The 15,466-nt window shown below is 34.7% G+C and overlaps 2 protein-coding genes across 4 annotated transcripts; both read left to right on the forward strand.

The window, feature by feature from the left end:
* The first annotated feature begins 1,286 nt into the window (after positions 1-1,286).
* On the forward strand, positions 1,287-6,053 carry LOC133036591 (uncharacterized). Its single transcript, XM_061113102.1, has 3 exons — positions 1,287-2,000; positions 2,201-3,679; positions 3,795-6,053. Exons 1-3 carry the CDS (start codon positions 1,287-1,289, stop codon positions 6,051-6,053), a joined length of 4,452 nt encoding a protein of 1,483 aa, XP_060969085.1.
* A 5,065-nt stretch (positions 6,054-11,118) lies between these two features.
* LOC115714495 (RING-H2 finger protein ATL47) lies at positions 11,119-13,212 on the forward strand. 3 transcript variants are annotated; one of them, XM_030643219.2, is made up of 2 exons: positions 11,120-11,381; positions 12,019-13,212. In XM_030643219.2, the coding sequence occupies exons 1-2, from the start codon at positions 11,359-11,361 to the stop codon at positions 12,959-12,961; spliced, it is 966 nt and encodes a 321-aa protein (XP_030499079.2). In that variant the 5' UTR covers positions 11,120-11,358; the 3' UTR covers positions 12,962-13,212. The 3 variants fall into 3 exon arrangements, with proteins under 3 accessions (XP_030499078.2, XP_030499079.2, XP_030499080.2); XM_030643220.2 differs by having other exon boundaries at positions 11,121-11,385; XM_030643218.2 differs by having other exon boundaries at positions 11,119-13,212.
* The last annotated feature ends 2,254 nt before the right edge of the window (positions 13,213-15,466 follow it).

Below are 15,466 nucleotides of genomic sequence, written 5' to 3' on the forward strand. Positions count from 1 at the left end.
ACAGTATTCCAGTAAAAGGATTATATTTGCTATATATCCAAGAGACTATATAATCATATGTAATACGTATATAAAAAAATAACAGATACATGTGTAATAAAATTTAAAAAATTTAAAGGTAATCATAAATAACTTTGTACATCACTATTGAAAAAAAAAAAAAAAAAAAAACTATTCTAGATACCAAAACAATAAAATAATATCAAAATATCTGTTTTAAGGATATATTTTAGACTTGTCCTAAACTTTTATGTCTAAATTTTAGAAAGTAGGTATCTTAGGTTAGATAGTAAGTTTATGTATGTTTTTTTTTTCTGCAAAGTAAGTTTATATTTAGTTAGAGAAATCTCTAAGTGACATACAGAAAAGTTTGACCCTGTGTAGGCCAAACTTTCAACAATATTATTATGCATACTGAATCAAGGAGAGAGAGAGAGAACATATTAATGAATCTGGCTACTGATAATAATGCTAAGGCCATGGAATCGAAGGTAGCTGTAGGAAATTCTTCTTTCCAAATTTAAGATAAGCAACCCACCACTGAATGATTTTTAGAACAGAGATGCATTATTAGTGAAGTTGGCTAATATTTTGGGTGGGATTATTAGGATACAAACGATAAAATGGAATCAGAGGTATGAGAAAGAAGGCTATGGTAAGAGTGTCTGTTCATGGTGAGATGAGAGGTTAATCTTTTCAGAGAGTGTCTGTTCTTGGTGAGATGAGAGAGAGAGTGAGAGGCTGTGAGTTGGGTTGAGAGTGCTGTGAGATGAGAGTGTGAGTGCCGAGAGGCTGCTAGATGAGAGTGAGAGAGAGTGTCTGTGAGTTAAGTTGAGATTGCTCTGATATGAGAGTGAAAGTGTGAGAGTGTCCGTTTATGGTGGTGGTTCAGCTGTGGTTCGACCTTTGTGCTTCATTCATCTCCGTACGCCCTCTTCTTGTCGTCCGATTGGGAACGAGCACGGCAGTGGCTTGGCTACTACGGCGACAGCGATGCTGTCTGCGGGAAGGCGTACGGGGTCTCGTTCTTACGTTGGCGAGGAGAAACGGGCCGTTTGGTCCCCCGAGATACCCTTTGGCACGCCTGCTGCCATGGTTGCCTCTTCTGGTATGTTGACTAATGATGACTCGTCTGTGATGGTAAAAGAAGGTCCTGCTATTTCTCATTTTAACAAGGATAGTTTGAATTTTAAAATTCCATGTGCCAATGAAGAGTCCTCACGTGCCAAAGTTAATGAGTTTATTAAGGAAAAAACAAGGCCTTGGTTAGCAATAGTGGGCCGTGTATGACCATTGGGCCTAGACAGTTTTTAAATTCTTATTCAGCTTGTGGGACCGCCCCTTCTTTGTTGAACAAATTGAGAGAGCAAGGAAAAGGTCAAGTTGTGAGCCCATTTCTTTCTATTGGGCCGTTAGCCAAGGAAAAGGAAAAGGGGCTGGTTATTTGTAAAAATAATAATGGAATTTTTGGTGATGGACCACCCAAGACTCTTTCTAATGAGAGCTTTATTTGTGGGCAAGAGGTTAAATTTCACCATGATGAAAAATTAGCTTTGTCTAATTTTTTTCAAACTCAGGATACCCTTTTGCAAGAGCTTAAGAATTTTGGAAGCTTGGATCTATATGAGATTAAAGCCATTGGTGGAGACATTGGAGTTCCAACCATTTCTGAGACTAATGCAAGATCTACTCCGCTCAAAAAGCGAAAGTTTGATGGGGCTTCCACGTCCCTCTGCCCACGGCCTTGGAAGCTTCTTCGGCCCCTTCCTTGGGCTATTCGTGATTTTTCTTGGAACACAGAGAAAAGTAATAATGCTACCAATGTTAAGGAGGACGAGTCCTCTGGGGATATCTCTTTATCCAATAGCGAATCCATCGGCCCGGAAAATTGGTGTACTAAAGGAAAGAATGTGATCTCATCAAGGCCAATGGAGGGGACTTTCGTGGTGGAGGACTCTGGTTCTTTTGGGTCGGCCCATTCTCATACCCCTGTGGAGGAGGTTTTTACTCCTCCACAGGAGCCATGAGAGGTATTGCTTGGAACTGTAGAGGGTTAGGGCACGTGAGTTGAAGTCCCCGATCTCGGTCGCGATCCCCTGATTTCATCTTTCTGACCGAGCTTAAAGTCGATGCTACGGCTTTGGTACGTACTCTTCACTCTATCCATTTTTATTTTCATATTATTGTTCCTACTGTGTAGATGCTTGTGGGAGGTATTATTTTGGCTTGGAAAATTGGTTTTGAGCTTGAGTGTATTGCTTACTCCCAAAACCACATATCTGGTATTGTGTATTCGGATCCTCCTTCGCATCCTTGGCTTCTTTCTTGTGTCTATGGTCCCCCGTACTTTCATGCTAAGAGAACTTTCTGGGAAACCTTAATGGAAACTGGGGATAGGTTTGGAGGCCCGTGGCTTATCTTGGGTGACACAAACTTTGTTCTAAGCGACTCTGAGCGTGAAGGGTCTAAAGGCAGAGATCAGTTTGTCCCGGTTATCTCAAGTTTGGTTAATGCCAGGGGTCTCATTAATATGCCTATCCAGGGTGAGAGGTTGACTTGGGACAACCATCGTTCTGGGTCCAACCATGTTAAGTCTGCGCTAGACAAGGGTCTAATTAATGGTGATTGGATGCGTCTTTTTCCGAAGGCTGTTCTCTGCTCCTTCCAAACATCCAACTCGGATCACCGACCGTTGTGTCTGTTCTCTGATGGTCTGGTGGAGAAGACCCGAAGAAGCTTTAAGTTTGAGGAAGCCTGGACTAGGGATGTGCGTAGCAATTTGGTGGTTGATTCTGCGTGGAAATCGGTGGATTTCCCTTGGGCCCCTGCTAGGGTCTTCAAGAAAATTGGGGCTACTCGGGTCGCTCTTATGCATTGGAATAGGTCCCAGTTTGGTAAACTGGATACCCTCATTAGTGATCTGGAAAGAAGGCTTGATCTCATTCAGAGTTTGCCAGTGGGATCTCGACAGTGGGAGACTGAAAGGAATTTGCGCGCTACCCTTAATGAAGCCCGTGTGAGGAAAGAGGTGTATTGGAAACAAAGATCCAGGGTCTCTTGGCTGAAGGAAGGGGACAAATGTTCAAAAATTTTCTTCCTCTCTGCTGCCATAAAAGGTAGGAGGAATGCCATTGACAGCATCCTCAATAAAGACAATGTGTGGATTTCCAAAAGGGAGCTTATTGGGAATGAATTCATGGAGTTCTTCCAAGGCATCTTCACTAGAACGGACAATGGCATTGCTCTTAATTGCAACGATTTAGTCCGGGACTGTTTGTCTTCGGAAGACCAAGCCGATCTTATTAGAAGACCCTCTCTTGAGGAAATTCGAACTACTCTGTTTGCTATGAGTAGTAACAAGGCCCCGGGTCCTGATGGTATGTCTGTTCTTTTCTTTAAACACTACTGGGATTCTGTTGGGTCTGACTTCTGCGAAGCGGTTGTGGATTTCTTTCAAACAGGGCGTATGCATAAAGGAGTCAATACTACTAACATTGTCCTGATCCCCAAAATTCAAAATCCGAAGAGACCTAATCATTTCCGCCCAATATCTCTCTGCAATGTGGTGTATAAGGTTATTTCTAAGATCATTGCCAATCGGATCAAACCACTATTACCGAAGATTATCTGCCCTACCCAAGCTGCGTTCGTTCCTGGAAGGAATATTCAGGATAATAACGTGATTGCTCAGGAAATAATCCACTCGTTCAATAGGAAAAAAGGCAGAGAGGGATTGTTTGCTATAAAGATTGATCTAATGAAAGCTTATGATAGGTTGAGTTGGGGCTTCCTAGATCATGTGTTGTCCTGTTTTAATGTTCCCCACGAGTTTCGGAATTGGATCCTCCCTCAATATTTGTCTTAATGGGGGACCTGTTGGTAAGATTTTTCCCTCTTGCGGCCTCCGGCAAGGTGACCCCTTATCTCCCTATCTTTTTATCTGGGCGGCTGAAATACTATCTAGGATTCTGGAAAATGCCCAAAATTTGGGGATCATTAAGGGGATCAGCCGAGTAGGGGGCCCTCTTCTTTCTCATATTTTCTTTGCCGATGATCTCATTCTAGTCGGGAAAGCAAACGCGGAGGAGGCCAAGGGTTACTGGGATTGTCTGGAGAAATTCTGCTCTTGGTCGGGACAAAAAGTGAATAAAATGAAGAGCTCAATTTTCTTTAGTAAGAATACTCCTAATAACATGAAGCAGAGGATAAGGGAGATGTTGGGTTTAGGATCGCCAGAGGGTAATGTTAATTATTTGGGGCTTCCTCTTTTCAGATCAAAACAAAAGGATGCAGATTTTAACTTTATTCTGGATAACCTGACGACTAAATTGCATGGTTGGAAAGCAAAAACTCTATCTAAAGCGGGGCGTGCAACTCTTATCAAGTCTGTGGGTCTAGCTCTTCCTCTGTATGCTATGCAAACTACCAAACTTTCTAATAAACTTGCCCGGAAGATTGATGGATTGGTGCGCGATTTCTGGTGGGGTTCTGAGAAGGGTAACAAAGGAATTCACCTAAAAGCCTGGGACAAACTCTGCCTCCCCAAATCCCTAGGGGGTTTGGGCTTCCGAAAATCCAAAGAAATGAACCAAGCTTTCCTCGCTAAGTGGGGGTGGAATCTTCTGACAGGGAACCAGTCTTTATGCTGCCGTATCCTTGAGGCCAAATACCTTAGAGGAAAGTCCTTCCTAGATTGTGTTCCGAAAGCCTCGGACTCGTGGTTTTGGAAGAATGTAACTAAATCAAGAGACGTCATTCGTAAAGGGGCTTGTAAGCGTGTGGCAGATGGCCAGGATACCAACATTTGGTTGGACCCTTGGATTGCGCATCTAAAGGGATTCACTCCCCATTCTAGTGGGCGGGTAGTGAGTAGAGAAACCAAGGTAGCCGAGCTCCTGTTACAGAATGGTGGATGGAATATCCAAAAGCTCCACAGTTTGTTTAATCAAGAAACGATCTCTGCTATCCTGAGTGAGGGTATTCCTGCTGGACGAGGCAAGGATAGCTGGTTCTGGACCTTGGAAAGTAATGGTCGGTTCTCCTGCAAATCAGCCTATTTGGCCCAGACTGTGGATAGTTCGAGCCCTAGAGAGGTTGCTCCCTCTATGTGGAACAAGCTTTGGAATAGTAAAATTCCAGAGAGACTCAAGGTCCTTTGGTGGTGTATTCTGTCCAAGGCTCTCCCAGTTCGATCCGTGCTAGGTAGAAGGTTTCCTATTGAGGATGAGAGTTGCCCCCTGTGCGGAACAGAAAGTGAAACTATGGAGCATTTATTTCTCTCTTGTAATGTTGCCTTTCACCTATGGCGGTCATCTCCTTGGGGTATCTTCCCTATATGTGACGCTGGTATAAGAATGTGGGATTGGGTTAAGTTCTTATGGGATCTCAAAAACAAAGGAATTAATGAGCAGGAGACCTTTTTATATGCTTCGATCATCATTGACACAATCTGGCGGACTCGGAATGAAAAGGTACATAATAATAGTCCGGTGGATATCTTTAAATGTATAGACTCTGTTCGTTTTTCTTTTGCAGATCATCATGCTTACTTGCTCCCTTGTCCAACCCGGTGCTTGACGGAATCTTGGTGTCCACCCCCACAGGATTGGTTGAAGCTCAACTGCGACGTTAGAGTGGGGATGGATAGCATGTGCGCTGCAGTGGTTGCAAGGGATCACGTCGGCAAGGTGATCTGGGTTTCTACAAAAAGACTGGATTTTTCTAATGCTCTCTGTGGGGAAGTGGCGGCTTGCTGTTTGGCTATAGAGGAGGCTAAAGCTCGTGGTATTGAGTTCCTTATTGTGGAGAGTGATTCGTGGGTGGTGATCAACGCTCTCAATGGGAAGGAGTCCTGTTGGGAGCTTGATAACTATGTCTCTTTTTGTAAAAATACCTCCACCTCTTTTATTGGTTGTACTTTTCAATTTGTTCGTAGACAGTGTAATTTTATGGCCCATAATGTGGCTAATTGGGCATTTTCCCATCAGAGGTTTGGCTCTGTGCCAATTTCCTCTATGCCTGATATTATATTTTGTAATGACCGCGAGGTCTAACCGTTTCTAATCTAATATAAGTACGCTTTTCTTCAAAAAAAAAAGAGAAATCTCTACTCCAATTTGGCTCCATCTAAATAATAATAATAATAATAATAATACCGTGATAAAAAAAAATGACAATTTTAGAAAAAATACAAAAAAAAAAAAAAATTACAAAAATACAGTATGTACGGAATTTCGATATTTTTATGGTCTTTTAGATTTTATTTACAAAAAATACGGTCTTTTGGTATATTTTTATATGAGGAAATTACACTCTATACCTTTTTTATATTGTCCTCTTTTATTTTTATCTTCTTTTTTAAAGTCTATTATTTTTACCTCTTTTTTTAAACATTGTACCAATTTTGCCCCTGCCACTTCAAGATACTCTCCATGTGACTCTCTTATGTCAAGGTATTTTAGGTACAATACATATAAAAAGAGGTATGTTTCAAATAAATATAAAATTAGAAGCAAATTTGATCAATTGATTAATAAAAGAGGCATTTTTCAACTTACCCCTTTTTATATTCTATTTTTGTTATTTTGTTTTTGATTTTTTATTATTTATATATTATTTTTTATGTTGTTTTAATGTTATTTTCTTATTACTATTATGTAGTTTTTTTTATTATTTTCTTGTATTTTTATAAAATACGGTAAAAATATAAAAAAAAAAAAATTAACTTAAAAATTTTACAAAAGTAGTTGTTTTATGTAATTATACCATAAGAAATAAGACGTTATGTTTCAAAAAAGAGAAACATGAAGTTGAAGTTGCGTATTGCATGGATTTGGGCTTCACAATCTACAGCCCAATTATTTCAGGGCTCATGGCCCATGTAAATGGGACCGAGCAACGATTGGGCTTTATTCAATTTAGACTCTAGAGTCAAGAGTGACTCACAAACTTTGCCCTCTCATATGACTCTGCTTTTTCCACAATTACACATTTGTTTTTGGTAAAGCTGATAAAAAACCAGCCATTTAAGCATTTTCTAAATAAATTTCTATCAATTTTCAAAAAATAAAATAAGCATAGTTATAACAATTAAATTCCATTCAAGTATTAAATAAGAAAATTATAGAAGTATCATTGTTAAATTAAACAAAAGGATCCTAAAAGAAAAATATACCAAATGGACGATTGAATAAAAATAAATTATTATTTTTTTTTTTAGTGTAGCGTAATAGTTTTTACAATTATATAGTAGCTTAATAGCTTAAAAATCCTAGGTTCGAACCTATGACCTCTCCCTTTTTCCCATCCCTCTCTCACCACTAAGCTAGCCTTAGTGGCTTAAATAAAAATAAATTATTAAGTTATTATGATTCCGAACAACGCAAATATGTAAATAAATTTCTATCCTAGTTTAAATATTTATTGAGCAACGATAACTGAAAAACTACAGCTACCAAAAAAAAAAAAGCTTGTTAGATTTTCAATATTTGCAAAATCACACATAATTTAAGTGGCAAATCACTTTTAATAGGTGGGATCTTTAAATTACACCATCTCAAACTTGTGCTATATTTGATACAAAATGACTTTGTAATATATTTACATTAATTTTTAGCAATATGCTTCAATGTATAATTATAAAATTTTACACAAAATTTAATAATTAATTACTATTTTTTATTAAAAATATAAAAATTATGACTTGATCATTAATTTTATTATATAAATCAATAAAAATTAAATGTAAAAGATTTACAATTTAATGTAATAACTAAATAACATAAAAGTAAGTATAAAAGTGTTGGAAATTATTTTACCAAGATCTTAAATCTACTCACAAGTATGTTGATTAACACCCTAAATATGAACTTTTCTAAAACGATGAAATAAACACATATAAAGTTTAGGAAACCTTACATTGGGTGCAGCGGAATATAATGACTCCTTCCGTTCAGATATCTAGCCCTTGATTCCTTTCTGTAGCAGAGCATTATCAATATCTGAACCTGGATCTCTTTCTCTGAATCTTTGATGCTGAAACTCCTTCTTGCTGAAAGTCTTTCTTCACGATCTTCCTCACTATGATTGAGGTATCACTTGCTGTGTGTGGGCACTACTCATACACTAAGGATTTCGAAATTCAAGAGGAAGAGAGAGAGTGGGTTCGGCCAAAGATAGGGAGAGAGAAGGCTCAGGTTTTTCTCTGAAGGAAAAATAGAAAATTTAAGTGTAATTTTACTGAAGCCTTCACTATCTATTTATAGCATTCCACTAGGGTTAGGTTTGAATTATTTGGCATTAAAATAATGAAAATATCAGAGGGAAAAACCCTACAAAAGTGGCCGGCCCTACATAGTGGATTTGGGCCTCACTTTTTGCAATTTTGCAGTTTTATCTTTTCTGCATCTGATTTTCTCAAAAACGCTAATTTCCCAATTCAACCATTTAAATGTCAATTCTAACTATTTAATAACTATAAATAATTATTAAATAATATTGTCATATATCATATTTATTAATTGAACCATACAAAGTATCATAATTAACAAATATGCCCCTAAAACTCTTTCTTTACAATTTCGCCCTTACTTAGTGAAAATTTCACAAATAGACATAGTCTAATTTGAGAATTATAATTGATTAATCAAAATTAATTACATGAGTCTTACAAGCAATATTATCTCAACTAGTGCGGGGACCATGGGTCTATATAACCGAGCTTCTAATAAGTAGATCAAGAATTTAGCACTAAAATTCACTAACTTATTAATTCTTCGTTGAATCCGCGCATAGAACTTAGAATTGCACTCTCAGTATATAGAATGCTCTATATATTCCACCATATAGACACATCATTAGTTATCCATTGTTATAATCCTAATGTGATCAATGATCCTCTATATGAATGATCTACACTGTAAAGGGATTAGATTACCGTTACACCCTACAATGTATTTATTCCTTAAAACAATTGACCCCATATAAATGATATTTCAGCTTATGTGAAATGAGTACTCCACCATTTATGTTCGTTTGGTCAAGCTCGAAGGAGATCATCCTTTGCTTACTATTCGCCAGATAGAAGCTATAGATTCCATGTTTATGATAGCGCTCCCACTCAATTGCACTACCGTGTTCCCAAAATGTACGTATCACCCTGACCTAAAAGTAGGCTTAACTACCAAATCAAAGAACACGAATAGCCTTTCAAGATTGAGCCTAATCATAACAGGATTAAGAACATTTGATCTATGATCAACTAGGTGATATTGACTTGAATAGATATTACGTAAGTTTAATAAATCTAAGTCAAAGTTCAATATCGGTCCCTTCCGATGCATACTCCATGCATCCAACCTGAGCTTTACTTTAACCAATGTTCTGGAAAGAACATAGTATTTCTCCAAATACAAGTAAACTCTTGTTGTAGATTATCATATCAGTAAAACCCTGTGTCTGATAAATCTAGGAAACTTTATTCACATAGTCATGTTTACTTTCCAATGTGTTGACAGCATAATAAACGGGATCAAGTATGTGAAAAGGGTTTCAGATGAATTCATACATTATGTACATATAATCATGAAATAAATCATGTGAACCATGCAACATTAAATGTTATTTCTGATCTATATTAATAAGTAAATCTGATTATATTGAAATGAGTTTTATTTAAGGCATAAAACCCAACAAAAAGAAGTATATTTATTGTGATGCAATATATCATATTGTGGTATAAATATCCATAACCTTTTATTATGTGATAAATTTGAATTAACTTTTGATACATTGCATAAAGCAAATATTTTACAAGATAAGTTATATTTTAATAATGTGAATTGCTAAAATGTATTATCGGTATCCCCTCTTCGGTGTCATACTACTATTGGTGTAATTAAGTATCGGATCTCATATAAATTAAGAAAATAGTTTTTAAAGAATATCGCTAACCAATTGTGGGACACCAACTATTAAAGGTGTCGGGCATTACTGATACCCAATGTCAATGCTCTTTAATAATAAATCACCAATCTCTATCTCCATTGAAGATGTTCTAGAATAAAGATAAGCGTTTGAAGAGGAGTACTAATTATAACTTTCTATTACAAGCTCTTAGTCAATTTTCACGCCCGAAATCATATGTCAGAATATTTTTTTAGAGCTTTTTCTTCATAGTGATATTCATTATAGTTATAGTATCATCTTTGTAAATTTTTGAAAAATTCTGATAGTTTACAGTACTGAAAATAGAGTTTCTAATATTTCAGTCTACCACGTGTGTTTAAAAAATTTCAAACTTATTTTTGACACTATAAATTATTCGAAATTTTCTAAAAATTTACTAAAATGATCTTGTAACTAAAACAAACACCACTATGAAAAAAATTAAAATAATATTCCAACATGTATTTTTAAGTATGAAAGTGGACTAAGAGATTATGATAAGATACTACATTTAAAATAACTTGTCTTGTGTCAAGTTTGTGGGTAATGTACTTATATTATTTATATTTAAATACAGATTGAATTTATTTTATTTTCTTTTTCTTTTTTTTTTGAAAAATGATTCATATGATTTGATGAGTACGTAGTACGTATTCGGTAGATTATATAAATAATATCATCTTTACACGATAAAGAAAAAGTTTATTAATATAAATAAATATTGTTATAGTTTGTTAAGACAAAAAGAAAATAATGAGGTTCTCATGAATTAAATGACAAATTTAGCCATTGGTTTACCAGTTTACTACAAATACAAAACATTGATCTTATTTATAATCACTTTCATATAAATAAATGCAAAATATTGCTAAATATTTAAGTTTAATTTTCAGTTACAGATAAATATTTAAATTATAATTCTTAAACTTTGTAAGTGTCAAGTCAATATTCATGTGTTATTTTTTTATTGATATATTAAAATTAATTTTTAAATAAAAAATAAAAATTTAATAACTTAGATCAATACAAAATTTTCATATAGCTATTAACTTAAAATTTTAAAAATATAACTTAAGATTAAAAATTAAAATTAAATATTTTTCTACAATCTAAATATTTATGTGAAAAATTAATGGAAAAATAAAGAAAATAAAATCACAAAGCTAAGTAGTAATTAAGTACTAGTACTACTACCAGTACCCTGAGCCTCAGGTTGAGGTGGTTAGGGTTCTTTTTTCCTTTTTCCAAATTATTTTATTTTATATTTTTCTCTTATTCTGTTCTGCTCACTTAATTCTCTCTCTCTCTCTCTCTCTCCTCTCTCTCTCTCTCCTTTTTTAACTGCTACAAACACTGTCCAAGGACAACAAGTCCATCAATTTATCAAACACATGACCAATATGGGCTCCATTAATGGCAGATTTTCCAGAGTTGAGGTAGGTACTAAACCGCAACCTTCATATCTCTAAAGTCTCTTCCTTTTCACTATATAATTGCAAACACTATCTGGGTTTCATCTTAAAAGCTTCAAAAACATGTTCTTCCCATCATTATAGCTCAAAGTCTCAGTCTTTATAGTATCTCACTCGAGACATATAGTTTCTGGTTTTCTCTACACAAGCTACTGTTTGACTGTGTTCAATTGGGTTTCTTGTGATTTCAAGAAAGTAAAAATGTGCATTTTGCTTCTTGTTTAAAACTCACATGTATGAGTTGGGTTTTTTGATCTGTAAAAGAAGCAAAGGAAAATGATTGTTTAAACCTTTGTTTTTGAGATCTAACAAAAGTGGTGATGAATTTAGATTGCCACTATTATTATCATAAAATGTCTTGGATTCATTCTCAAACAAGGCAGAAATATGGTATATTGACAAGCTCTCCTTTATCCCCAATGGTGCCCTCTTCTTCATCTTCATTACCATATAATAGTAATTACCAAAAGCCACCAACTCAATCCTCTTCCTCTTCTTCTTCATCCTCATCAAGTAGTAAAATAAGCCCAGCAATCATATTCATCATAATTATTCTAGCTATTATTTTTTTCATATCTGGTCTCCTCCACTTGCTTGTTAGATTTCTCATGAAGAGAAGGTCTTCAACAATATCTGAATCGAATAGGTATCCTGAGATGTCTAGCTCTGATGCTTTTCAAAGGCAGTTACAACAGCTCTTTCATCTTCATGATTCAGGGCTTGATCAAGCTTTTATAGATGCTCTCCCTGTATTCCTTTACAAAGAGATAATGGGTCTTAAAGAGCCATTTGATTGTGCAGTTTGTTTGTGTGAATTTTCAGAACAAGACAAGTTGAGATTACTTCCACTTTGTAGTCATGCTTTTCACATTGACTGTATAGACACATGGTTACTGTCTAATTCAACTTGTCCTCTTTGTAGAGGTACCTTATATACACCTGGAATTGGCATTAATGAGAACCCAGTTTTTGATTTTCAATTAGATCCAAGGGAAGAAGATGGTTCTTCAACAAACACAGGAAATGGGGTTCTTTCCATTAGTCAAAAGTCTGCTGAAAATGATATTCAAAAGAGGGTCTTTTCAGTGAGACTTGGGAAATTTAGATCCATAAATGATGGGGTTGAACTTCAAGAAGGAGGAGGAGAAGGAGAAAGAGTACAAAGAGAAAAGGGTGAAACTAGTAGTAGCAATTTGGATGCAAGGAGATGTTATTCAATGGGGTCATACCAATATGTCCTTGATGATTCAGAATTACAAGTTGCTTTACAACACAAAAGAGGAGGAGGTGTTGGTGGTAATGGTGGTAGTAATAGCTTAAGAATCCCAAAAGGGAGAAGTGGAACAAGTAGAAATTGCTTAATTGATGGAGATGAAAATGGGAAGAAGATTAACATTGGAAGCAAAGGTGATAGCTTTTCAGTTTCCAAAATCTGGCAATGGTCTAAAAAAGGAAAATTTCCAACTTCTTCAGAAACCCAATTGAGCACTACTATTACTACTACCACTACTATTACTTCTTCTGTTCATGCTGATTTACCATGAATGAACCATCAGATTTCTCAGGAGTACATGTTGAAGGTATTCACTTTGTTTAGTACTATTCTTTGTTACTATTAAGAAAAAAAAAAGTCCTTTTTCTCAAAACATTTTTTTAAAAGGTTTGCTTTCTCTCTAATTTAGTTACTAATCACTAGAATACTACCACTCAATGTAACTTCTTTGTATCATGTTTTCTTTTGAGTAAAAAAACTTTTATGGCAAGTGGGCAATGTACTTTATCTTTTTCTATAAAATTCCATGCAGTAGTATATAGTAAGTTTCTCATTCTTTTCTCCAAACTTAGCATATTATCCTTTTTTTTCCTTACTCATTGTATCTAATTCCAAAAATTGTATGTCATGTGCAACTTTTGTAACTTCTTCCTCTATAAGTTGTTGCTCATGTTTGTGAGTGTAAGTAAGATTGGAATTTTGATTAACTTATTCGATGTTTGTTTGTTACATTAAACAAAGAAAAACTTTTATTGACTTTCTAGTTTTCAATCAATGTAAAAGATTGATTACTATGGAGAGAGTCATATCATAATGTTACTTTTTGGCTGTGTTGGGCTTCTCTAGAATTTTGCTTTTTTGTTTTTATTTTCTTTTTTTTTTTCCATGGAATCCCAATATTGGGTAGGACATAATGGTGGGATCCTAAAAAGGGGTTAGAGGGACTCTAGTGATGAAGAGCCATGAGAAGTTGTCAATAGCAGTGGAAAGTGGGGTCATATTGTAAGAATGTGTTCCCTATTTTTTCAGTGTCACATCTCTATTAGAAACGTTTTCCAACACTTATTAATACTAATATACCTCTCTTCACAACCAGAAACCATTCCTTCTATAATCACACTTGTAATAACATTGCCAATGTGAAAAGATTAAGCTTAAGCAGTATGACTATTACTCATTTAGATTAGGACTGCATGCAAATTAGTATTTGACTTGTGGCACTAAAGTTAAAAGGCTTAAATTTTGAATTGATGGTAATGATGGGCAACTTTAACCACAAAAAAAAAAAAAGGAAAATCAAATGACAGACTAGTGAAAGAATGAGGTTAAGAGATAATGATGCATACATAATTTAATTTATATATGATAAGACGAAATTTAATAAATTAAGGGACCACCATAGGTTGGAGGGAGTTGAGGGGGTTTTGGGAAGAGGGACTGTTTTGTTTTTTCATATAGTTGTTGCTGATGACACATAACCTGCCCTAATAAGATAAGAAGAATTGCTGTAAACTCCCAAAAAAAAAATATCAAGTTTTGTATTGGTAGTTGGTGAGTATGGAGATCACAATAATTCTAATTTTTTTATTTAATACATATATATTACCAAATGCATTATGTGATGATGTGAGAAAAAAGAGATTTGGTGGTGAAATGAAGAAAATAATCAACCATCGATTTTTGGGCAGAAGCGGAGAATCCAAGGTCTTTGCATGTTTAAAAGTTAGTAAAAGAAGATTGCTACAATGCATCAATTTTTTGTAATTTTTATTAAATTAAAATAAATAAAATCGTTGTTCAATAAATAAATAAATAAATAAAATCGGATATTATAAAAGTATTAGACACATATAATGTCTTGGCTAATTAGAATTTTTGCCTTTCAACTTTGACATGTAACAAATCATACCTCCCTGAACTTTTAAGGTTGTTGAAAATGACCCTGAACTATTGAAATTGTTGGATTTAAAGACTTTTGTCTGATTTCATTCAATTTTACTATTTCAGTGATTGTTTATGTACTAAATCATGCTCCCCAGATTTTGATATCTACCAAATCATGTCCCTCGAACTTTGACATGTACAAAATTATGACCCCTAAACTTTAATCCATGTTAGACTTTTTTATTAAAATTAGAAAAAAAAATCCTTAAATCCAACCATCTCAATAGTTCAAGGGGCATTTTTAACGACTTTAAAAGTTCAAGACGCATGATTTAGTACATGTCAAAGTTCAAGGGGTAAAAATCATAATTAGCCTAATGTCTTTTAATATTTCTCTGAGTAAAAAAGATAAAGAGCATTGCTATTAAACATCATAAGTGACGTCTATTTCTTAAAAATTACCCGATAATTAATTACACCAATAATAATATACACTTAAAAAAAATATTAAACAATACTAATATCTTTTAACATTTCTCATCAATAAACAAGCATCAATAATGAAAATTAATTTTGAAGATTGATTTGCTGTGCCAGATCACATTTCTTTGACTGAGTTTGTAATTATGAAAGTCAAGGTTTAATATTTAAGAAAAGGAAAAAGACTTAGAAAAGGAACCACCTATTAAATACATGAGCTAAGCTACTACTCTCTAGATCTTGTTTTCTTAAATTAATAAAGACAGATCTTAAGAAAATAATTTAAAATTATACAAGTATGCAACGGATCCAGCAAAATTTAATGTCAGATCAAATTTTATTCTTTGTTTAAATTTTGGAAAACATGTTACTGTTATTTTTGAATCAATATATATAATGGAAGCAATGTGTG

The sequence above is a fragment of the Cannabis sativa genome, chromosome 4, assembly GCF_029168945.1.
Source record: "Cannabis sativa cultivar Pink pepper isolate KNU-18-1 chromosome 4, ASM2916894v1, whole genome shotgun sequence".
Taxonomy (NCBI): Eukaryota; Viridiplantae; Streptophyta; class Magnoliopsida; order Rosales; family Cannabaceae; genus Cannabis; species Cannabis sativa.

Excerpts from the sequence above, each read along its gene's own strand:
- LOC133036591 (XM_061113102.1), top strand. The coding sequence starts at position 1,287 with ATGACCATTGGGCCTAGACAGTTTTTAAATTCTTATTCAGCTTGTGGG. Across the intron at positions 2,001-2,200 it reads CTCATACCCCTGTGGAGGAG|ATGCTTGTGGGAGGTATTAT; the intron begins GTTTTTACTCCT and ends CCTACTGTGTAG. Across the intron at positions 3,680-3,794 it reads GGAATATTCAGGATAATAAC|ATCATGTGTTGTCCTGTTTT; the intron begins GTGATTGCTCAG and ends GGGGCTTCCTAG.
- LOC115714495 (XM_030643218.2), top strand. The coding sequence starts at position 11,738 with ATGAATTTAGATTGCCACTATTATTATCATAAAATGTCTTGGATTCAT.